We start from the raw sequence: 16,257 nt of genomic DNA on the forward strand, positions 1-16,257 counted from the left end.
GAACTCTATGTTGGTCAATAACCACCTTGACTTTGTGCTGAGATGGGGAGAAGTGAGCTAACGAGGGCAAGCTGGGCCCAGCAGAGGTCATGGCTCAGGAGCCCCCACCCACTGAGATCAGATTTGCCCCGGGCCGCATATTGCCCAGTGGAGGGAACTAAGGAAGACCCTGCGGCCAGAGCCACCTGCAGGGCCCTGACTCCTGCCCAACCCCAGTGAGAGCTCTGAGGAGACCAGAGTGCCCTTCCCTAGGACCCCGTAGGCCTGGTGGCTTGAGGAGGCTGGGGCTGGTGTTTTTCCAGCACAGCTTCATTTTTCCTGAGTGATTTAGCATCTTCTGGGTGTGGACAAATTTCCCTGACACACAGGAGAAAGAAGACCTCAGATACAGTTAGTCTAAGAAACACACAACCCTGGTGCCAGGAGTACCAGAATTGAAGACCCAACTTTGGAACCAGATCCAAATTCACCCACGAGGCCCCTCTCTCTCTCAGGAGCAGGGATCCAGATGGCCAGGAGCTCTGAGCGTGAACACCATAGGCTGAGCCAGGGGAATGCTGGACGAGAAAGAGTCAGCCGAACCTAGGCTGGCCCTACTTCTCTGCTCGAGCAGGAAAGCTGAAAGATTCTCATGGACAGACAGCACCCTGAGGGGCTCTGCCAGCCACAGCCTGGGTGGAGAGAGGGCTGCCTGGACCCCCATCAGAGGCTCTGGCAAGGAGGGACCTATTTGACCTTGGTATACAGTCACCACCCACCCCATGCTCTGAGACTGTCCCAGCCCGACATGGGATGGGGTTAGGAGATGGGGACAAGGAGCCTCATTTTCGTTGGTCTTTCTTCGGCTGCCAGGCAGCCATACTGCTGGTCCCCAAGCAAAGAGATGGGCAGACACTGGTGGAGGCAGAGGTTAAGCACGCAGGTTTTAGATTCGGGATTTTAAAAGCGCAACCCTGCCATGTACTGGCTGTAGGAGCTGGGACTCTTTCCTGGCTTCTCTTTCCTCATCTGTGAAACAGGGATAGCAAGCCTCTCTCATTTGTTAATGGGAGGATTGACTGAGAGAATTAGATAAGGCATTTGGTGCAGGGCTTGATAAATGCCGATTAAACAGTGACTGTAGTCATGATCTCTCCTGCACGACTCTATATTGAACTCTGCCGGAGAGCCAGGCACTGTGCCGGGTGAGGGGACCCAGGGGAGAACGCGAGCAGCTGTTCCCCTCCAACACCTCGGTTGTGAATCATGGTTAACTTCCACCTCTACCTCACTCCCCACCCCTGCCTTTCTTACCAAAATCTGCACTTTCCAGATTAAAATGATTATATCTCATGCAGGCACACTAGAGCACAGGCTTACACGACATATGCATATACACACACGATGTTTTAAAACACCTGCAGAACGAATGAACAGCCAATGGATATGGTTTTCAGTTGCCTATCAGATGAATCTACATGTGGTCCTTGTAGAAGACCTCTCCGTGGGAGAAAGGGAGGAAAAGAGCTTGGAAATACTGATCTTGGGGGGAGGTTGCCATCCAGAAGACTCCACTGGCCACCAGCAATTCACCCCAAAGAGGGGAGGGCTGGCTGGGTATAGTTTGGGTTTGTGCCTGATGGGTGGCCCATCTGTCTATGACCAGCCAAAGTGTCACCACCACGTGGCAATAGTGCAAACACAGTTTACAACTTTTAGGAAGCCAGCTTTGTGAATTTTTTTAAAGGGGGGAGGGAAGTTACAAATTTGGCTTCAAAGTAAGACTGTTTTGATATTTTAATAGCTCGCTTTTCAGATTTACATAATTCAAATTGACATGAAAGGCTGCTATATTGACTAATCTTAGTAAATTTCATTAAAAAGCAGAATTGTGTCTTCCCGGAGTTGGTTGTTAGATTTGTCTAGGGCAACATCTGCCTCCTGCACCAGAGGCTCTTCCTGACATCAGCACTCCCCCCAATCCCCCCACTCCCCACCCCTGCTTCAGATGGTGCCAGTTCTTCCTCATACCTTTTCTGGGAGAGGCACTGAAAGGCCAACTGTTCCCTCTTCTGAGATCAGCAAAAGGAAAAGCATCCCCTCCTCAAAGTGTTGAGTTGAATTGAAACAATGTCTCTTGGGGGTGGGGGTGGATTGCACACGAAGTACCAAGCGCTTCTAATAATAGCAAATGGAACTAGTGATGCTCCAAGTGTGGTCCCTAGATCAGAAGCATCAGCACCACCTGGGAACTTATTAGAAATGCAAATTCATCTCCCCCAGCCCCCGCACGAATCACTCCGCGGACAGGACCTCCCAAACCGTGCTTTAACAAACCTTCCAAATGCGTCTGATGATAATATTTGAGAATGTCTGACCTAAAGAATCCGAGAACAAATCATACACCCTAATAGCTATAACTATATTATTTTCAGGTTATTTGCTCTTTTATTTGCTACTCAGATTCAGCATTAGTTGCATAGTTCTGCCTTTCCCTACCCCACATCTGCCCTGTGCCGTGAGGAAGTCCCACGGAGCAGATAAATTGGAGGATGGCAGCTTGCTGGGTGTAACTTTCTGACTAGGCAACGTTCGGTGACGTGCCACCAATTTTGTCTGAGTCTCCAAGGCAGGCAGAGCAACAATCTCAAAATGCTCCCTAGAAAGAGTGAGTCATCAGGCCCCAACGCGGCTGAGCCTCAGCCACAACTTTTTGGGTCAAGTCGACCTAGTCATCAGTATAATATGGAGGGACACTAAGTCCGAACAACCGCATAGAAACGGCACGGCTTTTTGTGCAAAGTTGGCTTGTACATAAGGGAGCGCGGCAAGTTTGTGAACACTGGTCTGCCGTCAGACCTTGCGGGAGTAGATTCTCTGGCAGCTTTACCATGAAGTGGCCTTGGCTTGGCCCCTCTAATCGCTAAATTCCTCTGCTGCAGAGGGAATGTAACACACCCACTCCTTGGCTCCCTCTGCTAATGTCGCCAGGTGGGCTCACAACGCAAGGACAAAACGCACCCATGTTTTGCTTAAATCTGCAAAGCTTTTTTTAAGAGCATTCATTAAGAGCCCAATATAAAATCTCTGACCCTCTGCATCAGGGACTCTTCCTGACGTCTTTCTGTTTATTTTCAGGGATTACTTTTATACTATGACCTTGTGGAGTCGACATTTGAAAAGCTCAAGGTGCCAAGCAGGCAAGTGGATGCTTTAGATCATTTTCAAAAATGCTTTCTGATTTTAAAATTGCACCATCAGAGAGTGGACAGTGACAAGTCCATCCAACAAGAAGGAAAGACCTGGAAGGCCATCCGTGTGGACCTGGTCATGTGCCCCTACGAGCAATATGCCTTTGCCCTGCTGGGCTGGACTGGCTCCCGGGTAAGCACTACCTGTATCCGTGGGACGGTCTTAGCTTTCCAGAAGAGGTAGACTGGGTCTACCTGGGCCCAGGGGAGAGACAATGGCAGTGGGGGTGGGGATTGGGGGAGATGGACAAGGAAGGGGGAGGGGGTGGATAGGAGAGAGGGAAGTGGCCAGAAATCTCTAAATCAGGGCATTCCACCTGCACATGGTCAAGTGAGACAGATGCATTTAGAACAGTTATTCTCAAAATGAGATCCCCTCTGAATTGGGAGATTGGGATTGACATGTATACACTGATGCATACAAAATGGATGACTAATAAGAAAACAAATAAACATTAAAAAAATATATATGACACACACAAAAAAGAAAGAAGCCAAGACACAAAAGGCCACATATTGTATAAATCCATATGAAATCTCCAGAATTGGTAAATCCATAGAGACAGAAAATAGGTTAGTGGTTGCCAGGGGTTAGGTGGAGAAGAAAAGGAAGTGACTGCTAACAAGCATGGATTTCTTTTGGGGTGATAAAAATGTTCTGTAATTACAGATTGGTGATAGTTGGACAACTTCATAAATATACTAAAAGCCACTGAATTGTACACTACAAAACAGTAAATTTTACTGTATGTGAACTATACCTCAATTTAAAAAAAGAATAAATGAATTAGTATAAAATATGTAGTTAGTGAAACTTACTGATATATTAAATGAAGCATATCTTAAATATTTCATCTGTCATGAAATCTTACCCTTCTAATAAGTCTAAGAAACTTGTTTTTATGATATAAACATTTTTGTTAAAAAATGTCAATAATTTTTACCGTGTTTCAATGTACCCATCAAAACTTTAGATTAAAAAAGACTTTAAGAAGAAAAGTCACAAATTAAAACAAAACCAAGTACGGATTTATACCAGTTACACGATTCCCTTAGAGTGGCTCATGAATCATTGGTATATTCTGAGCATCATAAATGATTATGATTACAGACTTATTTACACAAGGTAAAGTTTATGAATCTTTGACTAGGAGTCAAATTTCTAACAAGGAGTCAATGACTGCTAATTTTTTATTTTGTACCACAACGGATGTCCAAAACCTAGTATTTCTGCTCTTGCTATGTCTCAATTCTATTAATTCCCTTCTGGGGGGGAAAAAAAAAGACAATTCTACAGAAACTCAGAACAACTGCATGTAATAGCTTAAAATCGTATTAATTCAAATTAATATTACTGGAGGAATGTATGACATTACTACCATAAAATAATAATGTGTGAATTATTAATATATGAAATAAAATAATCTTCTTATTCCTACTACACAGAGTAATTCATTTTAATTCTAGAGAAGTATACTTAACTGTCAAGCCAAGAGCCTGCCTACTTCATTCATTGAGTCAACAACTATTGGCTGAGCAGTTATCATGTTCACAATATTATAAGGAATACAAAGATACTGGTCCCCACGCTCAAGGGATTTATAATGTAATACAAGATGGAAGTGGGCAGGTAATAGAATGTGGGGATGGATTATAAATGTTGAAGATCTTACAGTTTAACCTATAGGTAACAGGGAAACTATTAAGTGATCTGAACCATCTACTGAGTTAGACTAGGAGATTAACACAATAGTCTAGATAAGGATGAGAAAGATCTAAATTAAAGTAATGGTGGGGAAGGGCAGATGAAGAAAGACTCTCAAGTCTTATTTAGGTGGTAAAATCAGTAGGACGTGGGTGACTGCATATAGGGGAAGCAATACCACCTAGAAGTTGAGGCTTGCATAGGCTTTGAAAACACACACACACACACACACAAAATGAGATCCCCTGACCAGAAGCATCAGTCTTACGTGGAAACAGGTTAGACATGTAAATTCTCCACCCCACCTCAGACCTTCTGAATCAGAAACTCTGGGGGAAGAGCCCAGCAATTTGTGTTTGAAAGAACCCTGCAGGTGACGCAGCTAAAGTATGAGAACCATGGAAGCAGAGAAAGCAGTCTAGTGGCTAAGGGCACAATTTGGCTCATCCCAGACCAAGCCCCTGCTGTGACTCTTACCAGCTAGGTGATCTCCGTCAAGTTCCCCATGTCCTCTAAAACTTAGTTTTCCCATCAGGAAAGTCAGGGCAAAAATGCCTCTACCTCCCTGGGTTGCAGAGATCCAGTGAGATGAAGCTGGCAAAGCCCCCAGCACCACACCAGGCACGGGGCCAGTGCTGGTCGAGTGGTAGCTCCCAGCTCCCATCATGTGGTATTCATAGACATGGCACCCGAGATTTGTCCCGTTAGCTTGTGCTCCACCCTCCCAGCTAACACCCCACACTGTTTTCCCACATAGTTAGCTGTTGCTTTGAGTGACATGAGTCGTTAAAGGATTTTATATGATAAATGACGTAGAAATTAATTGTCCTCAACCTTGAGTTAAATGTCAGGTGTGTTTGCTTTCCGCCGGAATCATTTCAGCACAGGATCTCAGCACTAGAGCTTCTTACCCTAATCAAAAACGTTGGCTGGCATCTTTTATTCATAAAAATTAGGAAAGCTGATGAAGCAATACATCATAAATGCACTTTGTTTAATAGACATACATCTTTGGGAACAGAGTCTGTTGGGAAAGGGGAGAGTTCCAAAAAGAAGTCCAAAGTTATACAAGGTCATGCCAGTCAGGATTCGCTGGCAGAAATGGTTGTTCTTTGTCCACTTTGTTTTTAACATGGGCATCTCTTCAGCACATTTTATTCTCTTTTCTCAGAGTTCTCAGAAATTACTGTTATTGGCTCTGCGGGGCACTAACAGAGCACTAAGCTCTCCCACTTTTTAGCTGGGTGACTTTAAACAAATTATAACCTCTTCAAGTCCTGGTTGCCCCACCTATATTGTGGATAATAGTGGCGCCCACCTCCCAAGTTTGCCATCCGGTTAAATGAGATGCGTGTGTTTAAATGTGGTAAGGGCTCAGCAAATGGTAGCTACTTGTGTTATCATCTTTACGCCCCCGCTTATGTGACCACTGAACGCGATGTGTTTTGTCCCCAGGTGGATACATGTTGGTGGGTGACCAGGTTTAGGTCTGGTCACCCTAAATTTTGTAGGTGAGAAATTTAATTTCACCTTTTAACCCAAAGATTTCAGCACCTGGGAAATGTTCTTAAGCCCCTTCACCTATTAATCTCACCCCAGTTTGGGGTCATTAACTTACCAGGTTGTCTCGTCTACTAAGCTGACAAAGCTTCCTTTGGATCTTGTGCCCTAAAGATTTCCTGAGTAGGATGCATCCACTGGGACACATTAAGCTGAGGTTTTTCTAGAACCATCCAAGTACAGTGCAATTTCTGGACTGGGTATGGACTTCATTAGTTTAAAAAAACAAGCAAAAGAAGCTTTTGTTTTCCTCTGAATCATATTCCTTCAAACTAGATCTGCCGTTTGTCAGCATGACTTTATTGGCTGAGATTCCTTCAACAATATTGTCCACATTTGTGTCAGATGCTAGAGGATGTACACTCTCTCCTCCGGAAACACATGGACAATGTTGGCTAGATGCCTAGGCTACCCCAGCCTCTTTACTAGCCCAAATGGCTCCCTTTCGCCAACTTTAAAAAGCATCTCTTCCTTAAAATACCTTACTGCTATTTCCCAGAAAATTGTCATAAGAAACATGCATATTTACAAAGACTACACAGTGAATGGCGCCCTCTAGAGTTTTGCAGTGCACAACTTGCACAACTGTATGCAGCATGCACGGGCCAACCTCTGAAGTGTGCTGTGACCAGTGATACAGCCAGACTGTAGTATCACTGCCCCTGCTCCATGTTCAGCTTTCTTTATCTGAAACAAAAGACACCATCCTTGCCCAGCCTATCTCACAGGGTTGTTGAGAGAAACTAAAGAGCTTGTAAAGCAGAAGGCAGAACTGTCCAGGGTAAAGAACCTGAGCTTCGGGATTCAGGAGTCTGAGTCCTAGCTCTATCATTGGCTGTGTGGCCTTGGGTAAATTGCTTAGGCTCTCTGGGCCTCCTTTCTTCATCTGAAAAATGGGACTAATAACAGTACCAACCTCACGGGGTTGTAATGAGGATTAAATTAGACAGAGCCTTCATCTTAACACAATTCTGAGGCTAATTGTATACTTAATACCGTTCTTTTAGAAGTATTGTTAGACTCTTTTAGAAGCTGTTAAATACTAGTGATAATAGAGCAGATCAGAAATTAATATAAAGCAAGAAATCAGCCCAGCACAGGGTAAGCTCTCCATAAACATTATCTAGGATATCATTGCCCGGATTATGACCACAGCTGTTCTGACTGGTCTCTTGCCCCCTACAGCCAAGTGATCCTGTCCTAACATAAGTCAGGTCGGGTCACTTTCCTGCTCAAAATCTGGCAAGGGCTCCGCATTCAACGCAGAGTAAAGGCCTTACAGTGGGCACGAGGCCCTGCGTGGTCTCCCCACCCCCTCATCTCTCTGAACTCCTCCCCACTGCTCTCTCCCTAACCAGCCAGGCTTGCCCCTCCCTAAGGCCTCTGTTCTAGCTGTTCCCTCTGCACGGTGTGCTCTTCCCAGAGTCCACTTGGCTAGCTCCTTCACCTCGGGCAAGTCCTTGCTCAGATCCTACTCCTTTATGAGGCCTGCGCTGTACGCAGCATGACCTTTTAACATATCATGTAATTTACTTATGCTGTTACTGTGTCTTATTTGTGTCCCCTGTTGAATCCAAGCCTCACCAAGGCAGACATCATTGTTTTGTTCTCTGTTATATTCCCAGCATCCAGAACACACCTGTCACATAGTAGGTGCTCAATAAATATTGGTTGAATCAATATTATTACCCTCCAAATGGAAGACATCATTATAATTCCTAACAGAATATGGAAAAATGCTCCTGAGGATTTAGCAGAGGAGTCCAGGCATAGATCTCTCACCACACAGAACTGGGGAGCCAAGGGGGGCTTCTCACTGCACCTGTTACCCCATCCTCTCCAGCCTCCCCCCACGCCCAGTGTGAGGAGCCGTTGCTCTAAGTGCTGGGGGGACTGGAGGCAAGTGGCCCAGGGCTGTAGGAGGCCGTGTGCTAAGTAACACTCCTGTACTTTCACAGACCAGCAGCTACTGCACCCAGAATCTGCTTCACCCTGATTCTTCCACAGCCATAGTTTCTCCTCCACTCCCTTATAAAGAACTTCTGGCTGGAAAGTCTGTCTTCACACACCCAGGTGAGGAAGGCCAGTTCCCAGTCTCCGCCAGCTTTCCCATACTCGCCACTAGATGGAGCAATGATTCCATCCTTGCTCCCTAATCCCACGTGGAAAGGACAACATTTCTAGATCTGTGCTTCTTCGGAAAATTAACCTCAACGACAACTTCATTCATTGTCCTCCTTTCCCAGGGTTTCCCTGTCCTCTATCTAAGGCTTCAGGTTTTGCTCCCTGGAGCCTCCGAGCCCGCCCTGATCACAGGAGATGCTACTCTGGGGCAGGTGGCTCAGACCATCAGTTTTACAGAATCTCGTATGAGAGGATGTTACAGCCAGAGGGAACCTTACTCATGCACTTCCTCCACCCTCCTGTTTGACCAACGGAGATTCAGAGAGGCTGGGTGACTTGCAGAGAGATGCACAGCCAGACAGGAACAAAATCCAGGCTAGAATCTGGGTCTCCTAACTCCTCATCCTCTTTTATATGAGTGATATTCCAAATAAAAAACAAAACCAAGTATATTTATCCAGCATTTACTATGGACCAGGTATTATTTTGGACACAATCCTCACAATCTTCATTTATTCATTCAACAACTATTTGCTGTACATCTTCTATGTGCCAGGCGCCATTTGAGGAGGAAATATGTTTATGAACAGAACAAATCAGGTTCCTTTTTTCACAGAGCTTACAGTCTAGTGTGTGCACGTGAGCATGGAGCTTTGTCATCGTAGATTATTGCCCTGGGGGAGAAAATTGCTTGGAGAATGTTTAGTGGAGATAGACATTTCATTACAGTAAGTTCTCTACATACTAACCTTCAAACTGCGAACTTTCAAAGATGCAAACATGCATCTGGTTCCAGCAAGGAACCAGAACCTGTGCCATCAATGTCAGGCATGAGTGAAATTGCAGCTTGCCCTCCGTCTCCTATTGCTGACGATCCTTCAGCTCTACCATCTCCCACCTCCTCTCCCTCCTCCAGTCAGTAACTCTTCTTTCCTGTTCACTCGATGCCAGCCCCTGTATGCCAGCTGTTGTACTGTACTACTGTACTTTTCAAGGTACTGTACTGTAAGATTTTAAATGTTTTATTTTTTGTGTTTGTTTTTAATGTATTATTTATGTGAAGTGTATTATAAACCTATTACAGTACAGTACTATATAGCCGATGGTGTTACTTGCGTACCTAGGCTAACTTTGCTGGACTTACCGAACAAATTGGACTTACGAATGTGCTCTCGGAACGGAACTCATTTGTATATAGGGGACTTCTTGTATAGGGATTTAAATATCTCTAAACACATAATACTGAAGACATTCTAGACTTGATAGTAATTTATTTATTTTAAAAAATTTATTTATGTATTTGGTTGCACTGGTTCTTAGTTGCAGCAGGCGGGCTCCCTAGTTGCAGCACGTGGGCTCCTTAGATGTGGCCTGCATGTGGGATCTAGTTCCCTGACCAGGGATTGAAGCCGGGCCCCCTGTATTGGGAGCGCAGAGTCTTAACCACTGCGCTACCAGGGAAGTCCTGATAGTAATTTATTTTAATTATTTCTTATCCAGCAGTTTGAGAGAGACCTCCGGCGCTACGCTACACACGACCGGAAGATGATGCTGGATAACCACGCTCTATATGACAAGACCAAGGTGGAGCTGTCTCCCTGAGATGGGCCTCTTTGATCCTCATCACCAAGGCTGGCTCCCTGAGTGCTTTTCCAGAACTAATTTTAGTGTCCAGGTTCAGTTTCCTTTGCCCCGAGTGCCCAGTCCCCACAGATCACAGTTGAGGGCAGCTGGAAAGATCCTGATGGGAGCATAGCCCCCACCTGGCCCAGAATGCACCTCAGAGGCTTTGGGCTCAAAGATGATGGGCTAGTTGGGCCCCTAGAACCAGTCCAACAGTGAATATTAATTGAGTTTGCTATATCCTTGGTAGTTGCAATGAGTAACTCCAAAGAAAACCAAGGATCCCCCCAAATCACAAATATCACTCAAGTACCCCTCAGATGCAGTGAGAATTAGCATTTTGAGTGATCATATAGGTCATTAATGAGAGTCCACTGCAAGAAGGAGAGCAACAGAGCTGACCTGAGCTGTAGATGAGCAGTCAGCTAGACTCACACACCAGCTGAGACTCACTTGGTGTGCTAGCCTTGCAGTAGTCCAAATGCTGCCTCAGCAAAATGATAGATTACTGTATGAATTAGGAAGAATTAAATATTCAACTAAGTCCACAAGTGCCAAGATCTACTCTTCCTACGGTGATCAAATGCACTAAACTAAGCTCTGAGGAGGAAGAAGACACAAAATAACCAGAAGTAATGGCTTTTACCCTTTAGGAGCTTATAGTCTAAGTGAGGTGTATTTAGTTAGAGCTGTCTCACAAGTGTCAGAAACCCAATACAAAATGGAAATGGCAAAAAAAAAGAAAGAATTTGGCTTATATACTGTAGCATCTGGAATAACATGGACTTCAGGTGTGGCTGTATCAAGGTGATCATGAAAATTTCCCTCAGTGTTGGTTTCACTCTCAGGCAGCGTATTCCTATGAATTCCATCCTTCTAGCTTAGCTATCCCTTCAGAAAAGAGCTTCTTTCCTAATAGTTCTGGCAAGAGCCCTAGCTGATGTTCACTGGCCAGGCCTGGGCCATGTGCCAATCCCTGAACCCTTTTCCATGGCTCTTATTGGCCAGGCTTGGGTCATGTGCCCCTCCTTGGAGGTGGGATCAGCCCCACCTGACCCTCAGAGACTGAGAGTAGGGAGGGTGGTTTCCCAAAGAAAAATCAAGGTGCTACTGTCATGAGAGAGGGCTGTAGATGCTGGCAGGAAAGCCTCAGTTGTCTAGCATGTGAGTGGAGACAGCTTCACATAACACGATGTAGGAAGACTTACAAATTGACACGTAACAAATAGTTCAACATAAGCGAGTGCCTCCTACAGGCCCAACACTGTGCTATAACAAGAAGGGCTGGAGGAGAAGTGGTGCTTGCTCTAACAGAGACCTTGGGGTGGGAGCCTGGTGGGAGCGGGGCAGGGGTGGAAGGCCAGGAGGAGGACCCAGCACACACACGTATCCTATACTCACCCTTCCTCCTTACCAATGGCAGCAGTACGTAATTTTGACCGCACAGGAGAACTTCCCAGACCCCTTAAACAGATGGATGACAAGACCCCTCCTGAGCTTCTGATTTCATTAGACTGGGGTATAGCTCAGTTTTCAACATTTTTAAAAAACTTCTTCAGGTAGTTCTAATGAACAACTGTATTTAAGAACTACAGATCCGGGGCTCCCATGGTGGTGCAGTGGTTGAGAGTCCGCCTGCTGATGCAGGGGACACGGGTTCATGCCCCGGTCCAAGAAGATCCCACGTGCCGCAGAGCGGCTGGGCCCGTGAGCCATGGCCGCTGAGCCTGCACGTCCAGAGCCTGTGCTCCGCAACGGGAGAGGCCACAACAGTGAGAGGCCCGTGTACCACAAAAAAAAAAAAAAAAAAAAAAAAAAAAAAAAGAACTACAGATCAGTAGGAAGAATACCAAACGCCTCTAGTTGAATATGTAAGGCTGTCATAATTTAACCTTAATTTATTAAGTTTTTGGGGGTGGGAAAATACAAAAATTACAGAAGTCAGGTAAGATGAATTTTTATCCTCAGAAGCAGGGTAATGTGTTTGGGCAGTAATTTATTTTGACAAAACAGTTTTACAAGTAATATTTTCACTGTGTCAGCACTGAGATGCTTAACAAAAATATCTGAATGCACATATGTCTTGTTATGCTTTCAGAGGATATTTCTCAAAGCAGAAAGTGAAGAAGAAATCTTTGCACATCTGGGATTGGATTACATCGAACCATGGGAAAGAAATGCTTAGGAAAAAGTTGTCGACTTCTTTTCTGTTTTTTTTTTTTTTTCAGGTTAGATAAATTATGCTTCATATTATAATGAAAGATGCCTTAGGAAAGTTTGGGATTCTTTAAGTCTTACTGAAATGCAGATTGCTTCTAGAAATAAATAGTTTGGGAAACATGATCACGCCCCACCTGGTAATGGGTTATGCTCTAATAGGCCATTTGTGGGACTGTTACTTAGAACTCACAATGCATTTTCCACAAAAACAGTGTTGTAATTGGTGGCTTGTTCTCAGGAAAGCTCATCAAAGCCCACTTTGCCCACAATGTAGCTGAAATACTGTATATTTCCAATAAAAATAGGAGAACACAAGATGGTGTAGTCTTTTGTTTTTCACTCAAATATTTTAAACTATTCTTAAACGAAAATGTAAGAAAATGAAAGAATAAAGAGTTTCAGGTTTACCTTGAGGGGCAAAACAGGTTTAATCAGAAGATCAGAGATTCTAGAGGGGGTTGTGGGTCCCTCCTGGAGCTTTTGGAGGAGGGGGACTGAGTCTTGACTCTCAGCTCAGGTCAAAGCTTGCTCCTCCCGTCACCTGGAGCTGTGTCCCTTGGTGTCCTGGCACAAGGCCACATATGGGATGTATTCTCACTGCTTTCACTCAGAAGGAAGCACAATTTCCTAAACCACCATCTCTGAGTCTCTCTCAGGGAGATGATCTCTCTTGCCCTCTTTATCTTAGGGCACCCAAGGGAACGGAGGCAGCCTTTGGAACTTCCAGGCTGCAGACCCATTTGGACGTCATGCCTTCTCTAGGAAGGCATCTACTCCATGCCTTGAAGAGACCCGAAAGGCCATCTGTTCCAGCTGCTTCTGTGTCCTCAGCCTGCTGGAGAGCTGGGAGGCCTCACAATGATCCTTGCCCTTTCCTTACAGCACCCTCAGAGGAGAGGAGATGGCTAGATCCAGGACCCCATAGAGAAGCTTGATGACCCGCCCTGGGCACAGAGAAGGAGCCTCCTTCCCTTCCTGGTGCTGGAACCTGGGGGTGGGGTGTGTATCAGCTAGTATTGCCCCAAATTCAAACTATCCCAAAACTCAGTGGCTTAAAGCAGCACAGATCTGCACACAGCCTGGGTGTTTGGCTGAGCTAGGCGGGGCTCTGCTCTTCGGGTCCATCCTCCTCCTCCTGGGACCTGCGGGCTAACCTGGCCCTCTCCTTCTCACGATGACAGCAGAGACAAGAGAGCAAGCAAACCCCAGTGTGCATATGTGCTTTTCAAGACTCTTTCCATGTCTGTTAATATCCAGTGGCCGAAGCCGGTCACATGGCTAAGCCTCCAGAGATGGGGCGTTATGGTTTGTCACAATGGGATGTATTGCAAAGGGCATGAATGCAGGGAGGGCCCATGAATACAAGCTACTTCAGAGAGTTACATGTTTAGTTTCTTTTACATTCTTTTCTCTTCCTATAAAGCATCTCTTTTAATCCTGATAAATCTGGAGGTGCCATTAAAAGCTGGAAAGGGGATTCTTCTGCTCAGCTGGTGACCATGAGCCCATACACAGGGGAGCAGGGCCAGAGGGGAGCACTGAGGAAGCTGTGGGAGAGAAGGAAATGGGAGCGGCAGTGCCAGGAGAATGGAGGCAAGGTCCCCTGCCAAAGCTGGCTTCTGAGGGATGGCGGGGACATGGGGAATTCCTGCTCTCCTGGTCAGCTGTTCCACTGACCATCAGGGCTTCACGGCTCAGCGTGCTAGTCCATGACAGTGAGGTTGATTATCATCACCCACCTTCCTCTTCCGGATTATTCAGCAGAATGCTCTATGGCTGGGCTCAGACAGCATCAGGGAGATGGACTCATAGCAACACATGGCAGGCAAGTGCGGCTGCGCCCTAAGGATTAAGGATGAGCACGTCCGTCTCATGGGTGCTGGGCCCCAAACCCAATGGCCAAGCAGCACCTGGGACCAGGTGAGCAAATCAGTGGAGAAGGATGTTTGAATCAAAGCTCCTCCAGACACCACATTAGGGCATAAAGAGCATGAAGAACAAAGATCTCGAGAAGCCCAAGGGTTGACAACAGAGCACAGCTGGGCATCCCCTGAACCGCTCCTTGGAAGGGACAGCCAGAGCTGACTCCCAGGGGTCCCATGCCCACCTCGCTTCTCTCTTTCTACAGCCCAACAGTCCTTCAATCTCCTATTGAAATCTTCTATTTCTCAAGACAGACTCTGATAAGGCCAGCTTGCCAGTTTGATGTAGGCCAACTGGCCACTGGCTGCTCTCCAGCTAATAGGTGCGCTGCCTTTGGGCCAGGTGTGCATTATGGGTCCAATCAGCCATATGACGGTGTGTGTGTGTGTGTGTGTGTGTGTGTGTGTGTGTGTGTGTAAGGTGAGGTGGGTGTGGGTAGAGGCTGTTCCTCTTGGAAGGGCTATGGCCATTGGAGGCTGGGAGCTGTAGCTTCTTAGGGCAGAGCTGCTCCCATAGAACCCAAGGCCCCAGGCCCTCCCCCATGCTTGGTCCACTCTCCAAGTTCAAGGGGCCTCGAGGTCTACCCCCCAGCACCCCTCAGCACGTCTGTCACCAAAGAAACGTCATCCTTGAGGCCAGGGAGTCAGCAAGGAACCCAGGCCTCCCGGGGAGGTGGAGGGAGGAATCATGGAACAAGGGAAGTCAGGCCTCGATGTCCAAAATCCAGATCTCCCCTTCATCATAACAGTCTCTCTCCAGGAGAGACCTGGAAAACAAGAGAGGAAAATGAACAAGAGGACAACAATGCCAGAGAGCAATGGCTGGTCAGCACAACGGTAGGAGTGCTGCCACCTAGAGGGGAGGATGGGCTATGCGGGCTTAGAAGTAGGAGAGCCCTGTGGGCCAGAGGCCTTCCCAGAGGAGGAGGGAACACAGCAGGTTTTTTTCTTTTTTTTTTTAAATTGAAATATAGTTGATTTACAATATTGTATTAGTCTCAGGTGTACAACATAATGCTTTATTTTTATAGATTATACTTCAGTTAAAGTTATTATCAAATATTGGCTATATTCCCTGTCCTGTATGTTACATCTTTGTAATGTATTTATTTTATACCTAGTGGTTTGTACCTCTTAATTCCTTTCCTCTATTTTGCCCACACCCCCTCCTCTGTTAACCACTAGTTTGTTCTCAGTATCTGTGAGTCTATTTCTGTTTTGTTATATTCATTCATTTGTTTTATTTTTTAGATTCCACACATAAGTGTTAACACACAGTATTTGTCCTTCTCTGTCTGACATATTTCACTAAGCATTATACCCTCCAGGTCCATCTATGTTTTGCAAATGGCAAAATTTCATTCTTTTCTATTCTATTGTTTTAAAGAATGGGAGGATTTGGATCCACATTCATGGTTCCAGCACAGAGACCAGGGAAGGTACATCATGTTTTATAAGCAGCAACAAGGGTAGCTGATCCAGGAGCCAGAGCTTTTGTTTTTATTTTTTGGGGGCCGCACGGTGCAGCATGTAAGATCCTAGTGCCCCGACCAGGGATGGAACCCGCCCCCTCTGCATTGGAAGCACGGAGCCCTAACCACTGGACCACCAGGGAATTCCCAGAGCCTGTTTTTGGAATGAACTTCTGGAAATGGACTTCCCAAGCCTTCTTCTGCACGCTGAAAATGTCAAAGGGGGAATAAGAAGTTTTTGTTATGTATGACAGAGGTAAAAACTGGCAGCCCATGGGCCAAATACAACTCATAGGTGTATCTTGTTTGGCCTTCACTGTGTTTTAGGAAATTTTAAAATTAGTGGTCAATGCTTAAAACCTGATAGAGTACATTAAAAAAAAAAAAGAATTTATAGCTTC

At 45.7% G+C, this 16,257-nt stretch overlaps 1 protein-coding gene across 1 annotated transcript in view; it reads left to right on the plus strand.

The window, feature by feature from the left end:
• Positions 1–12,427, plus strand: part of DNTT (DNA nucleotidylexotransferase) — a gene marked incomplete at both ends in the record, with an annotated part of 36,107 nt that extends 23,680 nt beyond the window's left edge. The window contains 3 exons of the mRNA XM_082611354.1: positions 3,118–3,363; positions 10,120–10,203; positions 12,341–12,427. Of these exons, the coding sequence (XP_082467480.1) occupies positions 3,118–3,363; positions 10,120–10,203; positions 12,341–12,427 (417 nt within the window). The remainder of the gene's footprint in view (positions 1–3,117; positions 3,364–10,119; positions 10,204–12,340) is intronic.
• Between the last annotated feature and the right edge of the window lie 3,830 nt (positions 12,428–16,257).

This window comes from Mesoplodon mirus (assembly GCF_964341445.2).
Source record: "Mesoplodon mirus genome assembly, chromosome: 2".
NCBI lineage: Eukaryota > Metazoa > Chordata > Mammalia > Artiodactyla > Ziphiidae > Mesoplodon > Mesoplodon mirus.